Source organism: Moschus berezovskii, chromosome X (genome assembly GCF_049115385.1).
Source record: "Moschus berezovskii isolate FMDL1 chromosome X, NW_MosBer_1.0, whole genome shotgun sequence".
In the NCBI taxonomy this organism is placed as follows: Eukaryota; Metazoa; Chordata; class Mammalia; order Artiodactyla; family Moschidae; genus Moschus; species Moschus berezovskii.
In genome coordinates, this window is record NC_142488.1 from 123,648,942 (window position 1) to 123,668,515 (window position 19,574).

At 40.5% G+C, this 19,574-nt stretch overlaps 1 protein-coding gene across 1 annotated transcript in view; it reads left to right on the plus strand.

The window, feature by feature from the left end:
• Positions 1 to 19,574, plus strand: part of GPC3 (glypican 3) — a 459,253-nt gene that overhangs the window by 17,935 nt on the left and 421,744 nt on the right. The window contains exon 2 of the mRNA XM_055438683.2: positions 13,881 to 14,042. Coding sequence (XP_055294658.1) covers positions 13,881 to 14,042 — 162 coding nt within the window. The remainder of the gene's footprint in view (positions 1 to 13,880; positions 14,043 to 19,574) is intronic.

Genomic DNA, 19,574 nt, shown 5'->3' on the forward strand with positions numbered 1-19,574 from the left:
ACAGGGGTCATGGGCATTTCATTTTCCTGTTCAGTGAAGGTTGTCATCTCTGGGTTGATCTGCCTCAGTGATTGCATCACATGGTTTCCATCACTGCCCTAGTTGTCTGTAGCATCAGCTACCTTGAACCCCTATACTCTTTAGGTATACACACAGGGTCAGCATGGTTTGGGGAGAATTGGCCCCATAGTTCCCATATTGTTTCTACTTTATTTCATTTCTTTTAAAAAAGTAAAAATTAAATGAGGCAGATATTCCTAAATCAAATTACTGTGGTCTCAAAAGCTGGTGGCTTTCTGAAGGCAGGTCATATAAGACTAGCAGCTCGCAGGGAGGTCCTAGATCCAGGCTTAGTTCGTTCAGCTTGATCTGGGGCCCTCCTGGCACTGCCTCTTGGAACCCACACTGGGCTCTGGAGAGCTCTGTATCTGAATCATCCTTAGTCAGACAGGAGAATGAAGTTGCTATTAGCAATTTTGGAGTTTTTCAGTGAAATCCTGGGATGGGAAGGCAAATCCCCAAATCACCTGTTGGGGTAATTTATTTTTTGTTTTTAGTAGCTCCTGAAGAAAGCAAGGAGGGAAAAAGTCACTATTGAGCATCACGGAACCATCTTTTATATGTTGCAGTAATAACTTAAGATTTCCTCAATTTTTGGAAACATTTGGTTCAGGGCAAAGTGAATTCACCAACGTGTGTGTGTGTGTGTCTCTGTGTGTGTGTCTGTGTGTCTCTCTCTGTGTATCTGTGTGTCTGTGTGTGTGTTTGAAACAATATTCTTTAGTTTCCAATCTCAGCTTACCCCAAACTCATGTCTCCAAGTTTCGTATAGCTGGTTTGCTTGCCAACTCTTCTCCCGTGCACTTTCACCTTCATTAAATCTCTTCCACAGAAGGGGTTGCCACCAAGTCTAGACTTCAGTAACACACAAGAGGAGGGCCAATTAGTGAAGATTTTGATTCATATTGCATGAGAGTCGGGGGAGGAGGAGGAGGAAAACTGTCCTTCCCAGTCCTTCAGATACTAAAGTTCTAACACAACAGTATGCTGAAGATGTATAAAATTACTGGAGCATTTACACAGCTATTCCCCAAGATGGCATAAATGCCACAGCACTAGAGCATGTCAGTGTAGACACTCAGATCAGCTGAAGGATAGGAAAAAGGAAAAGATCAATAACGTTGCTTCTCACTAAGGGATCAAGAGTGAGGGTTTGATTTTCTTTTGGTTGCATTTTGCTCAGGTGCAATGTGTCTGTTGTACTAACAAGGCAACCAGCTCCCTTTTCCACAGGTTCCTATCATAGGGAAAGGGGAAAGATAAAATAGAGGGCACAGATTATTTACAGTGGCTGAGAAAGTAATTACAAGGTGCAATGGCTTGAAACTGAAATTTAGGTTAGCCATTAGAGCTGGGAGAAGCATCTTAACAGTAAGGGCAATTGGGCATCGGAAAGATTTGCTTGGGAGCTGGTTAAACAGCATCTCCAGAAGTGCTGGAAGACTAGGGCACCTATAATGTGAAGAAAGACAATGGGATATACCAGCTCTCTTTGTGTTTGTTCGGTTGCTAATAGCTTAAAACTCTTTTTTCATATATATGAAATACATCTAATTTATCAGACTTAAGAAGACAAACAGGGATTTCCCTGGAGGTTCAGTGGTTAAGACTCTGCACTCCCCATACAGGGCGCCCAGGTTCAATCCCTGGTCAGGTAGCTACATCCCACACTCAGCAACTAAAGAGCCCGCACGCTGCAATGAAGATTGAGGATGCTGAGTGGCATAACGAAGACCTGGTACAGCCAAATAATAAATACTTAAAAAAGACAGCAAACACATTTGAGCACTGAGAATGAGGCATCTGGATTAGTCCGAGCACCCTTTTAACAACTTTTCTGGAATACAAGCCAAGGACTAAGGCAATATTATTATTTTTTGCTTCTGCAAGACGTCTGTTTTATGGCTTGGGACTAATGCTGTTAAAGTGACATTTGAGCTTTGTCAGTAGGACTTTCTCAAGGCTGAACATAGATAAAATTTGGTTTTTGTCCCTTTTCATCTTTTTTAAAACTTTCACTTTGACTGTCCAGGTGTTCTGGGTTAACTCCCACCTCCTCTTTCCTGTGCTGAAGGAAGCTCCCACATAAACTCTTTAGGTTTGAAGTAAGAGAATTACTCAAGAAATGTTGCTCTTTAAGACAACACCTGATGAAACAGCTTAATCAAAATAGTAACTCAATCATGAACATTGAGACATTACTAGGCAGATACTTGGGGACTTCCCAGGTGGCTCAGTGCGTAAAGAAACTGCCTGCAATGCAGGAGATGCAGGTTTGATCCCGGGGTCGGGAAGATCTGCTGGAGAAGGAAATGGCAACCAACTCCAGTATTCTTGCCTGGGAAATCCCATGGACAGAGGAGCCTGGCAGGCTACGGTTCAGGGAGTCGCAAAAAGTCAGACGTGACTGAGCAACTGACCACACACACATAGGCAGATACTTATAGGTTGTAGAGAGGAGGGTTTACTAGTTTCCTTGAGCTGTCATAATAAATTACCTCAAATTTCGTGGCTTAAAACAAGTGAGTTTATTATCTCATAGTTCTGGAGGCCAGAAGTACAAAATCAAAGTATCAGCTGAATTCCCTCCATAGGCTGTAAGAGAATCCTCCCGGGCCTCTTCCAGCTTCTGCTGGCTCCAAGCCTTCCTTGGCTTGTGGCTGCGTCAGTCCAGTCCCTGCCTCCATCTTCACACGGCCTTCTGTTCTTCCTGTGTCTCCTCTGTGTGTGGTTCATAAGGACATGTCATTGGATTTAGGGCCCACCTAGATAATCCAGGATGACCTCATCTTGAGATCTTTAATTTAATCACATCTTCAAGACCCCTTTTCCAAATAAGATCACATTCACTGGTTCTAGGGGTTAGGAGGTAGACATCATCTTTTTAGGGGTACCATTCAATCCACTATAGAAGAGAACTTTCAGGGCCTCTTGAATTATACCAATTTACCAGAGCTTTCTACTCTAAGGTAACTTGCTCTAGGGAAGCTTAAATTTTGTTGTAACATTTCAGTGTGTTTCCTGAAGGGGATGTGGGTGGCAACTGCTGTTAACCCACTTTCTAAATGGGAGTGAAATGACTTACCTAGTCACGCTGGATCAGAAGAAGAGTTCTGAAACAGAGTAGGTTACCATATTATTATAAAGCATGGACTTGGTGTCTTAACTCTTGGACTTATTGGGTTGGATTTTTTTTCTTATAAAAATATATCTTTTTCTAAACACTTTAGCCATAAGAAGGCAATCATTGCTTATTAACCACTTGAAAAACCTTTCAGATCCTTTTCAGGGGATCTGTAGGGTCAAGGTGGTTGGTGTGTTTTCAATCTAGTTTTTGTGGTTTGCAGAAACATCAGGTACAGGGATTTTACAAACCAGAGACATCTGTGAAGCAAAAGCTTGCTTTTTTAGGGTCAGGTATACTGAGTCTTGGTCTTCCCTGGTAAAGAATCTGCCTGCAATGCAGGAGCTTCAGGAGACACGGGTTCGATCCCTGGGTCGGGAAGATCCCCTGGAGAAAGGAATGGCAACCCACTCCAGTATTCTTGCCTGGAGAATTCCATGGACACAGGAGCCTGACGGGATACAGTCCATGGATTTGCAAAGAGTTGGACATGACTGAGTGACTAAACAACAATTCTTAATCTAGAATGGGCTCAGTGATTATGGATTAACCTATAGTTGGAAACTTAGACTCTCAGACCGGAAATTATCTATGCAGTCATCTAGTGAGGCCCAGATTTGAAAAGGTTTTTGGTTGAGTTGTCCTTGGTAGCAGAGCAGATAATAACACTTTAGTCTTGATACAGAAGGGTTCTTTATTCCCCCCTGCCCCAGTGTGATTTCATACACAGGGGGAATGGCCTAGCACTTAGATTAGGCCTAGGTTGTTGAAATTCTCAGCTATGCTTCAGGTCTACATGTTTGAAGATTGTATCTGAAAAATAAAAATTATACATCTCCTAAAATATGGGATCTCTGCTACTTACCTGAGTAGAATAGCAATTAGTGAAAGAGCGACTTGGGGAGACAGGAAAATTGCCTTGATTTAGTTCTTCTGGCAGATTTCTAAAAGATTCTTTATCCCAATTGGCATATCCTCCAACCCTATTTTGTTTTTATTAGGGTTTTCCCCTGTCGAAGTGATATATGTGGGTGGGAGGAGGGTGGAGGGAAGAGAAGAGGGGAAAAGAGGAGGAGAGAGAGAGATCTCCATTTTGGGCTCTGAGCACTCTTCATTTTCTCTGGAATACTGTTCTACAAGTTGCTCTAGTAGCTTCAATTGGTCTGACCTAGTTCCTTTACAATTGAACTCTCTTGAAGTTCTGGCATTGGTTCCAAGTCAAAGGGAGGGCATGAAGCCCAAACCTCAGTGAGCCCCTTGAGGTACAAAGATGAGTCAGTTAAGGGTCTTTCCATCAAGGAACTTAAATCCAGCAAAGATAAGGCATGCAAATATAGCCATGATGCAAGTTTCAGAGTGTGAGAAGTGTCTGTATAAAGGATGTGGAGTGCTGTGGGAATTCAAAGGGTAGACAGCTTGTGGAGGATTGAGGACATCTCTGCTTCCATGAACATTCTTTCCTGTGAGAATCCAATCCAAAGATAACTCAGAGTCGGTGATACCTCAGTAAAGCTGGAAATAGTATTTAAAAAGACAACAAAACAAAAAGTAGCCAGAGATAACTGGAAATCATCTTGTGGCAGGGCTCATATCAGTCCTCCTCATCTGGCCCCAGCCACTTTCCACCAGCTCACTTTTTCCTCTAGCCTTACCAGTTTCCTCGGCAATGCCTGAATATGCCACCCCTTTCACACCCCTGGCACTTGCTCTGTTTTAAGGAGGAGAAGGATGCAGATATATATGTTAGCAACATCTCTCTAGGGCTTAGATGGAAGAGCGTCTAGAGGCAGGAAAGCCAGTTTGGAGGCTGTAATAGTTTTCCAAGTGAAAAGAGGTGAGGTGATGAGACAGAGATGGAAAGAAGGGGAATGATGAGGGATATTTAAAAAAGCAGAATCAGTAGGAGCGGGCTTCCCTTGTAGCTCAGTTGGGAAAGAACCTGCCTGCAATGCAGGAGACCCGGGTTTGATTCCTGGGTTGGGAAGATCCCCCTGGAGAAGGAAATGGCAACCCAATCCAGTATTCTTGCCTTGAAAATCTCATGGACAGAGGAGCCTGGCAGACTACAGTCCATGGGGTCGCAAGAGTTGGACACGACTTAGCTATAACCAGTGACAGTTGGTTATAGGGGATAAAAGTGAATGAGGTGTCCTGAGTGATCTAGAGGTTTCCTGTTAGTTTGGGAGTCCATTTCCTGAACCAGTCTGTGAACTCCAGGGCAAGGACTATGTCCTGTTCATTATCGTATTCCTTGGGTTGGTCAGAGACCCTAGCACAGAGTAAGCATTCAGTAAATGTTGGATGAATGAATTGTTCACCACTTTGGCAGGCTGCATGTAATCAGTGAATTTGTATTCCCAGAGCACATGTTGATGGCTGGTTGGCAATGTGGTCCAGAAAGAACCTCTTTGTGGGAGAGTGTAGCGATCAAGGGATTCAGCCTTTACTGGGCATGAAATGATACACAATTAATTGACAGTTGGCAGTAGAGATAAAGGTAATTCGTTCTTTAATTCTCAGACTTAGAGAATGGCTTATCTCCAGGGTTGCTTTAAACTCCCAGTACTCCAGTGTGGTAGCGACATTTTTGGCCTGCCTTTTACAGAGGCAGAATCTGTGGTGGCCCCAGGCATGATCTTTGATTTAAAGTCTGAGCTCGTGATACCCAGGTGTGCCCTCTGCAAGGTCATGTTCTTTCAGGCTAAATAATAGAAGAGCAACCTTCATCTGGGTTCCCTAAGACAATTTCTTCTACCAGCAATTCTCACTTCCCCATTGGTTTCAAATGCAGCCATTTCTTTCATCTGTATTCCTATCTTGATTAGTAAGAAATTAATGAGCGTGTAAGATTTGATTTAGATAATGATTAATTAGGGGAAAAGGCACCGTTCTAACAGCAAGTCACTATTATATGCTAAGGAAATTAGTTAATATTTTTGGATGGCAAATTGACTTGTCCTCTGTTTAAAAAAAACGTTTTAAAAATGGTTGATATGTTTCTGTTGTTGTTGTTCTTTAGTAGAGCAATCTGCACTTAATCCTTTGGATAATTCTAGTAGTCATTTATTATTTTCCCAATAAGTCATGAAGCAACCAGTTTTGGATATCATTCATTTCTTTGCTTAATATTACTTTAATAGTAATATTGCATTATTATTTTTAGCACAGCATACCTTTGTTAGCAAAAAAATCTGCTGTTCATAAAGCAGACCTTGGCAATAAAATATGTCAAATCATCACACACACACACGTATATATGGAAAAGATTTCAATTTTCATTGTTACTGAGCCCTGACGATTTATTCTCTTCTCTTGCTGTTTGAATATGTTCTATCTGCTTTTAGAAAAGTATGAAGATAAAGGTCCACATTAATATTTCTTCTGTTCTTTAGTGTGTTTTTAAATGTGATTTTTGACAATTTATGGTCATTAGCTAAAATTGCAGTGTAGTAAAATAACCAACATGTAGATCATAATAAAGGTAATTAGAGAATCAGAGGGCTGGAAGTGACCTTGAGGGGTTATTTCGCCCATTTCCCAATTTCAAGCTTTAAGACTAATCTTCCTAGACAGGACCCTTCATCATATTATGCCTCTGCTTGAGACTCAACCGGGGTTCTTTGTTGTCTGTACAGTCAAGCTCATAGTCTTTTACCTCCATTCCAGGCCTTTCAGACTCTGGCCCCTCTTGTCTGGTAAGCTAGCTATACCCCAGATTCTAGCTTTTCTCCAGACAGGCTAGTCTTGCCCCACTATTCCACTGGTGCCAAACACATTTCGCCCATTGACCTCATCTTTTACTGTTTAGCATAAGCCCCACCTCCTCCTGGAAGTCTTTGACCCCGAGAGCCTCTGGTGAGCATTTACTTATGTAGCAGATGTTGTCTATATTTCGTATTTTAAAAAATCAACTGTATTGAAATATAATTTATAAATAACAAAGTACATTTTGAGTGAAGAATTTACTGAGTTTTGACAAATTTATATACCCATGTAACTACCACCCCGATTAAAATATAGACTATTTCCATTCCCTCAGAAAATATACTGCATATTTTTTCACCTAACCATATATCAGCTTTAACTGTTCTCTAGCTATTTTTGTGTGTGAAAGTCTGGTCTCTTAGCATGAATTTATTTTTTGTTTATTTTAATTTTACTTAACATATATTGAATATTTACCTTGTACCAAGTAGGCTAAGAGCTTCATATGCATAGTGTTACTCAGTCCTTGCAACAACTTCGCAGGGTAAGTGCTGTTGATAATAAGGATTGAAAAACCATGTATAGGTTAAATAATCCATCTTTGCCTGCAAGCTGGTAAGTGGTGGGGCTAGGACTAAATTGTAAACTACTTGACCAGAGGGGCTGTAAGTGTTTTGCTCTTTCCTGCCTACTAGAGTCTTACAATGATGTAAGGCCATTAAAGCTTACCGACTTAGAATAAAATCCAATAGAACAGATGCATTTAAATAGCCCCATACACAGTGTTCACTGTCCCCTTCCAATTAGGGACCAGGCTCAGGCCTGGAATGGGATCTCCAAGTGAATGTGGTGCTGACATCCCAGTACTGGCAGAGGTGGCTAAGGGAATCCAGAGCAGTCTAAGATGTCAAGTCTTTGAATTGAGCTAAAGAAAGACCAAGAACTAGACCCGAAGGAAAGAGTCTGTGTTATGGGTCAAGAAGGTAAGGCTGGGGAACTTCACTGCTGGTCCAGTAGCTAAGACTCCATGCTCCCAATGCAGGGGGTCCGGGTTCAGTCCCTAGTCGGGGAACTAGATTCCACATGCCACAACTAAGAGTTCGTATGCTGCAACTAGAGATCCCAAATGTAACTAAGACCCAGCACAGCCAGATAAATAAATAAAAGAATGCAAGGCCATAGGTAGCCAAATCTAAGAGATCCCTTTACCCAAGAGTACACAGGAGGGAGCCTGCTGTGGACCTCTTGTGATTTAGCCTCTGGAAGGGGAAGCAACTGGTAAAGGTGCCCAGCTTGGATACACATGGGAATAATCCTCCAGAGAAGAGCTTCCATAACTCAAATATCCCTTCTCAGTTGGAAGACCCAGAGCTGGACCCAATGTGCAAGCAAGACATTGTCTCAAAATAACTAGAAATAAATTACTTCATAGTTCCTTCAAGTGAAGCATCTATTTGTGAATCTTCAAGGTGTTTGGAAATTGATTTTTGTGGTATTTTAAAATATTTTTGAAAGATCAAAGTTAAGTATACAGATGTAACATTTTCAGGGTTGTCTATCTCCCCTTCTCCTTTTTCGATCAGACAGAAAGTTCTTTACTAGCGCTCTCAGTCTGCAGCCCTCATTAATCACCGCTACATGCACAGGGCTGGCTGAGATCGACAGGGCATCCCAAAGGAGATGGGAGTCATTCTCTGCTTTTCAGGAACTCAAAATCTAGGAGAGGAGATTATAGTATGAAGGTACTTTTTAATCCTCCAAAATAAATGGGAACTAGCAGCCCCATAATGACTTTAATTTTTTTTTTAGCATCTGGGAATGCAAGTTATTAAGCCCTAAAGAGTTGAACCTTTGTGACTCATTTGAATAGTCAATTGCTAAGTCTTCTCCTTATCTCCATCCCAGGCTATACTGCTTGTCTCTAGTCCCATTTCCCAGCTGAATTCCATTTTTACAAAAAAAAAAAAAAAAAATGAGCACCTCTTTGACGAGTGTGGCCCACGATTACTTTTCTTTCCCACCTAATAAAGGAGCACTTTTCCCTTAACCTTCTTTTGTTCCTGACACACTTAAAGAATGCTTTGCTACTTACTGTGTCTTTTGTAGGTTGCATCTTATTTTGAATTGGCCTTTCTGCTTTTATTCACACAGTGTGTACCAGTTCTCAATGTGCCTCCTTAGTCATCCTCCCTGGGTTTTACTTTTTATTCATCCCACTTGCCATTTGGTTCCCAGGGTAATTCTTTGTTTTGTTGATGAGGATTCCTCTCTAAATTCTTTCTGTATTTCTTTCTGTTTTGTGCATTCTTTCTGTCTTGTTTCTTTCCTGTGTTTGTTCATGCATTAAAGTGGTTCTATTTCATTGTTGTCATTTAGTTTAGGTATGTCTAGCTCTCATACCTAGCTCTCTAGGTATGCTATCATGTGCTAAGGCTTATTTTAACCTGGCCTGTGAGTTATATGAAATTTACTTGAAAGAAAATGTTTTTCCCTTTGGCATTTATTTCTCTCCTTCGTGGTTTGGAAATCCTGAATTCTTATCAGTTTAGAGATGTTTTATTTCCTCAAATCTATAGCTCACTCGTAGCCCCCAGACCAATTGTACTGGTTTATTGATTAACCAGGCAGTGATAAGTTGGAGGGAGGATAAATATTGCTATATATACATTTCTTATATTTGGATATAATAAGTACCTTTCTTCATGACATCTGACATGCTTTCCCATAAGTTCTCATTTAAGATTTTAGTTCTTTAAAGATTTTGGCTAAACAATTTCTTGAGGTAGTGGGAGTCTGTACAAAGATGAGATTTGATCAACTCAGGGAACGGTTCTCCCTATGCTTGCTCTAAGTTACTTTGTGAATTATCATATTAAGGCAAACCAAATTGGGGTCATGGTAATTTAAAGAGCCATTCCTGGGCTTCTGTTGGTACATCAAGTGGCAGTTTGTTACCTTCTAGTAAGGCGCTCAGGGCACTTCACAAAGAAAAACTATGAGCCCTATTATTTTATGACTCCCACTGGTTAGAGCTGGTGGGAGAAAAGCAGTACTAACAGCCACCTTGCCAAATAAACACAATTCTTGAAAACTGGAAATCTTCACCAGTGATGAAACACCAGTTTAGAAACACAAAGAGTTTATCTATAACATTTAATTTTAAGAGTGTATGCAAATAAAGGTATTTTAAACACACATTACTTAGGTATCAGTTTATCAAGAAAATAAATTAAACCTTGCTCAATGGACAGGAACTTGGTATACGGAAATCGCCTGCTATGTAGGATTTTTCATATCTACACATCTGTCTCAACTACCCTTGTTTAAATCTAGATTAACCACATGTCCCCAAGGGGACTCTTTCCTTTCTTGGTCCAGTAAACTGCATCAGTTTCTACTTTTAGAAAAGCATTACATTTTGTAACTTCATATAGAAAGAACACCATGAGCTAGAGAGCTCTGTTTTTGTTTTTTTCCTGAAGATAATAATAAAGCCTTTGAGCTTAGACCCTATTTAAAATTGGTTTAAGGCTTGTATATGAGATTGACATTTATAGGAGATAAATCTGAACTCTGTGTCTCTAGATCCCAAATTGTATTTTGACACATTAAATATCACCTTTCCATCCAGTACTATAAATCGCAGTGCTGGATTAGGTTCGGCGATACATGTTATCTGTGCTCTCCTTCACTATTTTTGTCAGCAGCTCCCTTGAGGAGGGGGAAGTGGAGAGGTTGGAGTCAATACTGTGAACTCCAACAGTGATGTCATGTGAGGTTGAGCTTGATTAATTTCATTCCTAAATTAATAAAACTTGGACACATACTTTAAGGCCATGATTAACTGGAATTAATAGGGAAATGAGACATTGTAATAATCAATTTTCTGATAACTTATGACTAATTAATCCCCCCTACCGAAAACAACACCTCAGGTTGTTGAAAAGCTGTCTAAAATGTCTGAATATGGTGGTCCAGTGGCTAAGACTCTGCACTCCCAATGCAGGGGGCCCAGGTTCAATCCCTGGTCAGAGAACTAGATCCCACAGGTCACAACTAAAGATCCCACATGCTGCAATGAAGATCGAAGATCCCACATGCAGCAACTAAGACCCAGCATAGCTAAATAAAAAATAAATATTAAAAAAAATGTCTGAATATGCTTTCTAGCCTCACTTCAGTAAGATTTGATGTTTATTATGAAACTTTACTTTGCCAGGGCTTCCCACGTGGCACAGTGGTAAAGAACTGGCCTGCCAATGCAGGAGATGCCAGAGACATGGGTTCGATCCCTGGGTTGGGGAGATCCCCTGGAGAAGGGCATGGCAACCCACTCCAGTATTCTTGCCTGGAGAATCCCATGGACAGAGGAGCCTGGTGAGCTACAACCCATGGGTTTGCAAAGAGTTGAACATGACTGAACACACATGTACTAAGGTTACTTTGCCAACCACTTCATGGAACTTTGGGGGTGTCCCCCCTCTGGGGGATATCCCATATACATGTTTTGTCAACCTAGCTAATGTTGTTGCTTTATTGCACTCATTTATATGCACTAGGTTTTCATCTCTTAACCCCTTTATCTGGTCCACGTTTCTCTTGTTGAAAGCTGTAGCTATGTAGCACAGTGCTTGGCACATGGAAGATATGTTAGCCTGGGTCCTCTGAGAAGCAGATGTCAACTAGATGTGCAAGAAATTTATTGGGGAAAACACTGGGGAAGGAAATAAGCAGGGAATTGAAGGAAGCCGGAGAAGCCATTTGACTGTGGTGTTGGTCTGACCCCTGTAGAGGAGAGAGGGAAGGAAGGAGGATTGAGTAGAAAGAATGTAAACTGCAGGGCAGTTTTAAGGAAGTTTTGTCAAGGTCAGTGGGGAGTCCTCAAGCGAAAATGCCTGTCAGCACCTTTGCCATGCTCAGTCATTGGCTGGGAGGAGCCCCTAAGGATTAACATGGCAGTGAATGCAGAGTGCAGCAGCTGGGGTTGTTAGTCAGTTATACACTGTGCAGCAGGAGGTCTGAGATGCCCATGTTCATGGCCAGTACAGAAGGAGCTCAACAAATGCTTATTGAAGGGAAAGTTTGAGTAAAAACAGGAATTACAGAAGAAGGGGATTAGACTTAAATATTCATTGAGCCCTAATATTTGCTAGTACTGGTAGAGGATATAAAATCATGGGACTCCCTCCTGTTTCTCGCTTCTCCTCAAATGTCACCTTGTGAAAGAAACCATCCTTGATTACCTTATATAAATAGAGTCATCCCTACAGCCACGACATCCCCTATGTTCCTTAGTTTGTTTCTTAAACATTAAAAAATATCAGCAGCTTTAGTGAAGTTTAATTGACATACCGCAAATATTTTAAGGGTACCATTTGACAGTTTGACATGCCTACAGCCGTGAAACAGTCATCACAATCAAAGTAACGAGCATACCGGTCACTCTCCCAAATTTCCTCACTCTCACCTCACCCCCCGCCCTCTGTCTCTCCCAGCAACCACTGAACTGCTTTCTGTCACTATGAATTTTCACTTTCTAGATGGAACGATACGGTAGGTAATATTAAAATCAGGTTTCTCTCGCCTAGCATAATGTTTTGGGGGTTCACCTGTGTGGTGGCATGTATCGATAGTTTCTTTTTATGGCCGAGGAGTATTCCATTGTATGTATATACCACGGTTTGTTCTCCCTTCCTTTTTTTTAATCTGTAGCATTTATCACTACTTGGCCTTGCATATGCAGTTTGTTGTCTCCCGGAATATAAGCTCCACAGGGGCAGGGTTGTTACAGGACTGCTATATATCCACATAGTGGATGCCCGATAAAACATTTGTTGAATGACTCTCACTCCCACAGCTTTCTTTCACATACTGATGACTTCCAGGGATATAGGAATGTGTTGAGTCACCAGTGAAGAGCAGAAAACAACCAAAGGGGTTTTTATCATTGGGAAACTTGGTAGATGGTAATTGTTAACCGAGATACAGAATACAGGAGACTTTGTGCTTCTGGGATATACTGAGTTCAGTTTGGGGTATGCTGAATTTGAGATTCCCATAGAGTAGTTTGAAAATGTGGCATTTGGGAGCTGAGAAGAGAGGTACAGTCAGGATTAGAGAGTTCAGCAGTCATAGGAGTTGGATCATCAGGGTTGAGAGAGATGGAGAATGAGAAAGGGAGTCAACAACATTTATGTGTTAGGCAGAAGAATAGGAAGCAAGAAAAGACTTGAATAGCCATAGCAGTAGTGGGGTGTATGTGGGGGATGTGTGGGCTCAGAGTAGGTTCACTAAAGCAAGGGATGGGGAGAATTTTAAATAGGGATTGGTATACTGTGAGGACTACAAAATGTCACGTTGAATAAGGACTGAGAAGAAAAGGTTCTGATTCCCTAATTTTGGAATAATTGAGAAGATGATTCATTTGGAAAATCTTTATCAAGATACAAAAATAAAAGCGTTCTGCATCCTTTGGCAGGTGGTGAAGAGGTGGCTCAGAAATTCTGAGGAACAAGAGTTGGCATTTGTGATAGAGCCAGAATTGTTGAGGTTGTAAGGCATATTGGTTAATGTTAGCAGCACGGGATTGGCCAGACATACATTTCACTTGGAAATCATAACTGGAAGTTTGAAAATTGCTCCTTGGTTGTGTTCTCATTCATAAATTACAGTCATGAAAAAGAAATTATAGGAGTGAAGACTGATCTTTTAACAGGCAAATTAAATATTGGTGTTCAATGACATATACTTTGTGCTATAAATTAGTTTATGCAGAATTTATAAGTCAAACCTAGGCAATAAGTTCTCATGGTTATTCAAAAAGATACAGTCATAAGGATAACTGGGAGAAATCAGGGATTATTTAAGATAAACTATAATTTTAAGCAATCAAGATTTTACTGTATTTTAAAAGAAATGCATTGTTTTGCTGTATTTGCCTTGTGTGTGTGACATTCTGCTTACTGAAACACGAAAAACTTATTTGTTTCAGGATCAGATTTGCAAGTGTGTCTCCCCAAGGGCCCAACATGCTGCTCAAGAAAGATGGAAGAAAAATATCAACTAACAGCACGATTGAACATGGAACAACTGCTTCAGTCTGCAAGTATGGAGCTCAAGTTCTTAATTATTCAGAACGCTGCAGTTTTCCAAGGTGAGTTCTGGGCATCATTTGAGACGTGCTGTGCAGTGGCATCATAATTTGGTCACTGGGCTTTTCACATGCTAGGTATAATTTAGAAATTACCATTCCAGTATTAATGCTTGATATGAAAACCTCCCAGTGAGAGATTCTGGTTAAGGGAAAACATAGTTTTTAGAGAAGCCACATTACAATCTTTGGGAAGGTGGGTATTGTCAAAACTCATTGTCTAAGGACATTCTATTTACCTGTATGGAAAGGATGTAAATCTCTGAAGAAAGAGTAAGTGGTACTTTTTCTCCACTAGCCCATTAAACTTGTTTAAAACACAAAAACGTTTACTTAAATACCAGTTAAGCACAAGTTAGTTGGATATTTGTGGAACATGCACAAACTCTTTCTGACCACTGGGACTATTTTCATTTAAGAGGGAGAAACTGGCTTAATGGCTCCACATTTTCTCATCTGTGTGAGTGGCTATCTTTCCTCTCTTTCTGAGTCTCAGTACTTCCTCTGTCTGTGTATAAAGGATAGCTAGGAGGAGGATGCTAGTGGTGATAGCAAATATGTGTGTAGCATTATGTGCTAGGTACTCTTTTAAGTGTTTTACATATATTAACTCATTGAATCCTCACAGTAAGCCCTATGAAGTAAATAGTAGTAGTAGTTTCCCCATTTTATGGATGAAAACTCAAGGCACAGAGTGGTTAAGTAACTTGCCCAAGGTCACACAACTAATAAATGAGGAAAGTAGGATTTGAACCTAGAGCGCCTGACTCTCCGAGCGTTTGCTTTTAGCTGCTTCATTACACCACTTTCTGTGAAGGGAAGTTAATTATGGGTATTGGAGGTTTCTTCTATCCTTCCTTAAGCAGATGGAATGAGCTGCCTTCTTGTCCCACAAGGAGAGAATTGGCGTCAGGTGAAAAAGAAAACCCACTTCTGACTACTTGACATTAAAATCTTTTGATTTATAGCACCTTTATAAGAATTAACCTGTTTGAATTGTAAGGTGGGCTGATTATAGCTTATTTTGTCTATTGTAACGAAATACTTAGAATTAGCTAAGAAAATTATTCAAATTAGCTAATAAAACATACATTCACAACAGTTTCTTGGGTCAAAGCCTCAGGGGACATTGGGCTGATTATATGAAGTATAATACAGAAGCTTGAAGTATTTGTTAAAGCTATTTATGCAGTCAGACTCTTGTGAAGAGTTTGTTGAGACTAACAATTTGGCAAAAGAATGAATAATTTAAGCTCATTTTAAAAATACATGTGCCATTCATGTACTTCTTAGATTAGTTTTGGAGCTGATCCGTTGGGTGAAAGTGGGGTGATGAGAAGTGATGTGACACCGACAATCAAGTTGCAGTAAGGCTGAATCTTACTCTGTGGGGTGTCAAGGTGCTTTTCTAGAATGTAGTATTTGTGATTTGTTTCATTCCCGGAGGAACCAAGCTCACAGATGTTATCTTGCTACCTTTTCCTGCCTGGAGCAGGGTGGTGGCGTGATCACACTGGTATTGTAGTGCAGAGTGAGCTGATGTGGCTGTCCATCTGAGGACCTTGCATGTCAGCATTCATATCTCCATCCAGTTGTGCATTTTGCATGTTGTGTTTTCTACGTCTAGAACAGCGCAAGAGTAGGAGAGAAAGTTTTGACAAGATTTTGGATTAGCTTCCAACCATGGCTGCTTTAGAATGAAAGTTGAACACTTGGCAAGTGAATAGATGGTAGAGAGGTGGAAACAATACCTATTAGTTGTCCTCTGTCTGTCTCTCTCCCTCTCTCTCTCTCACACACACACACACACAGACATCATTTCTCAAACTGTGGGGACAGGCATAAGGACAACCCTAGAAAAGGAACCTGGAGACAACTGATGTGTAAACTCATTGCTGCTGCCACCTTCTCAAGGCTAGTGCCTTGTCACCATGTGTACTCATTTGGTATCTGTTTCATTCTGTCTTCTTACTCCTTTCCTGCTTATTTTTTCTTCGAAAAAATAAACCCCCAAAGAAAAACTAAAACATGGTCCTAGACCTCAAGGCAATTATACCATGCTTATAGAGACATTGCCTCAAATCTTTTTTGTACGATTGTCCCCTTGTTTGGAGAGACAAGACTACAATCAGGGACTGCTACAAGATGATGTATTATTAATTACTGAGAAAAAGAATATCTCCTTTTTTTCCTGATAACTACTTAGTATTCCAATTAATTTAAATTGGGAGCACAGTTACTTTTTCTCTAAAACACATCCCCTCCCCAAGATTCTGGTAGAACAATTTATTGAGAAAATTGCTCCAGTACTTCACTCCTGTGAAATTTGATATGAGCTGTTTTCACCACGTGAAGTTGAAGAAAGCGCATCTTGATCTTGGCCTCCATCCACTATCTTCTTTAGGATTCCTTCACTAGCCCACATTGGGGGTATTAAGCAGTGAGTGCGTTCTGCAAATATGTGCACAGTTCCACGAGCAATCCTTACTGCCTTGATTTGGAATTTATGTCTTCTTTTGCAGGAAGCCTTTGCCCTCATAAATGAGCCTGGGGCCCTTTGCTACAGTGGTTGGAATGCTCTACTGCTAATGTTGTTTTGATAATGATTGAAGCATTAAAAAAGTTGTTCTTTATTTTCAATCTTTGCATTGCCTCGTTTCCTAAATTTAATTTACTTTGATGTGCTAAGTAAAATGGGGCAGCACAATCGTTTTTTGTTTCTGCTTAATTAATTCTTTTTGAAAAACCCCTTCACTTAAAGTAGATTTCCTTTTCTCTTTTTCTTCTCCACTACCTAATAATGAGGATGATGATAATGATAATAATAATAGCGATAGTGACAGTTTGTTAAGTGCCTACTATATGATGCTTACTTTTACATAATTATCTCTCATTCAATTTTCCCAGCAGCCCTATGAAGTTCATACTGTAATCAACTCCATTTTACAGATGAGGAAACTCACTGATGCCCAGCTTTTTTTCCAAGAAGTTGTAGGATTTGTGGTCCTTGAGAAGAAAAATGGGGTAGAATTCTGAATTTTTCATCATATCTCCACCACCTAAATACCTTAAAACCTTGAGTTCTGCTTTCTTTGTAGAATTTTAAACTTGTATGGGAAGATCCCCTGGAGAAGGGCATGGCAACCCACTCTAATAGTCTTGCATGGAGAATCCCATGGACTGAGGAGCCTGGCAGGCTGCAGTCCATGGGGTCACAAAGAGTTGGACAGAGCTGAAGTGACTTAGCACACATGCACCATCAGGAAATATTTGGGGTATGACAGGTTTTTTCTGTATGTTAGAGGATTCCAGTCCTCCCCAAGTTACCACTTACTTGGAGTGAAAATACTCTTCAGAATGTAGCAACACTTTGCTTTTCTGGAAGTTGCCTCTCTCACAACTGGAAGTCTCTCTATCAGAGAGGAGAAATGGTGGGTAAGCAGAAAACATCTCTATGCACCTAAAATGAAGCTCCTGCTTATGTAGTTGACTTATCTGAGAGCTCCTGGGTCCTTGTTCAGACCCTACTACTGTTCTGCTTTTAGGCAGTCTTTACAAACTTGATTTTCTAGTTTTCTAGTCACTAGTAGATAAACAGTTAACTAGAAGGGTTTTTTGAAAGACTGCCAGAGGAAAGTACATATGAGGAGCAAGAAGTTAATGAGTGACAGTGAGAGTAGGGGATGTAAAAGCGACTCAAGCACTCACTGAATGTGGCGGCTGGGAGCATCTTATAGAGGGTTATATTGCTATGTGCCTCATAGCCCCTAGGTTATAGTAGATCCAACAACTAACGTCCCTAGTGATGGCTATGAATGGATAAGGAAAGATCAAGTTATGTTCATTTTTTTTTCCCCTGAATATTTCCATTTTGAATGGCTAAAAATATGTTTGGTGCTGAAAGGCAAAGGAGGACATGCTGGACTTGGAGTCAGAAAAATCTCAATTCTGGTTCTATGTTTATGGGCTTTATGACTTTGAGTGGTTATTTAGACTCTAATAGCCTCAGTTTTCTTATCTGCAAAATGGAGACAATAATTGCAGTCTTGCTTCCCTCAGGAGTAGAGGTAATGTATGCAAAAATGTCTTGTAAAACACTATATACGTGCAATATGATCTAGACAGTTCATTTTTGTGGCTGCTTCACCCCACATGGGCCAGATGAATGATGCAGACAGTAACCTAGTTAAAACTGGAGTTCCTGATGTAACTTAACAACTTTTGCCAGGCGTAGGTGATGCTGAAGCAGCTCCAGTGCACAGGTGAGAGAGCACCTAGGCAAAGGACCCTTTGAAAGAGAGGTTTATTTTATGCATTCATAGATATGAAGCTGTGCTGTTTGAAATGCCAGTACTTCCATGAGCAATCCTTTTTATTCAGCTTCTGAAATCCTCTCAGAAGGCCCCTACCTGGTATATTTTACACACAAATGAGAGGCTAGATCACGAAGGCATTGTTGTGTTCAGGTCATGTTTTCATTGCATTTTCTGGTCCATTCTACCAGGGCAGAGAGGAAGAAAAGCGCTGTCTTCATCCAGTGTTGGAAGGGTTTCTCCTACCTGCTCTCCATGGAAGAGATGCATGGGGCGGGGACAGTGCTTTGTGCTTCTTTTCTTTCTCTGCTCCCTTATTTTCCATTTCCATCTGCTCTTGTGTTTTTTTCCTGTCAGATTCCTATTTCTCCCACTCCCCCCCTAAATAAAATTGTCCTTGGTTAGAACACCCTTTTCCATCAGCTCAGAGCAATTTCTCCAGTCATTTCTGCCTGAAATAACTGTTTAGGGACATTATTCAAGCAAAGCTTTTTTCCTTCACAGTTAATATGTGACTAAATAATTGCTTGAATGTTGATAAACATGTTTTTGAGATTCAATCATTTGTTAATTTAGTTTTTATAATGTGGTGGGGGTTTTAAGTGAGTACTGAGCGATTTTTCTCCATTTCACACTTTTTTTTCCTCCTGCCTAGTCTGACAGTTTTCCTGCCCATGCTGAGCTGCAGTGAGTCCTCGGCACAAACAGCGGGCCATTCTGTGACAACCCTTTCTTTTTCAAAAACAACATACAGGAGAGAATAATTACACTGATGTCTAATCAAGACTTAATTCATTTGCCAGGACCAAATAGAATAACATTAAACTGAATCGGAGAATTTTAGGAACGCAGACCATGACCATGAGTGAGGTTATATATCCTCAAAAATGTAAATTATTAATCAAACCACTCATCTGTACAGCAAAGCTCTAGTAATCCCATTATAAAAGGGTGAATTTCTCATCAGAGGCCAGAAGATGCTGGCTTTAATTAGTGAACTTTTATGGTGCTGACTCAAAGAGATATTTTGGTTATAAAGTTTTTAAAAATGTGATTAATTATTAGTAGTATTGGAAAAACAATTGGAAACCGGGTGTTTAAAGTTATTTTGGTTTTAAACTAAGAACTTTTTGGATTTAATTCAGTTTCAAAATTCTGTGGCTGTAGCAGAGCCAGAGACGGTTCCGGGGGTGGGGGGTGTGGGTAGACTTGTATACCTTTC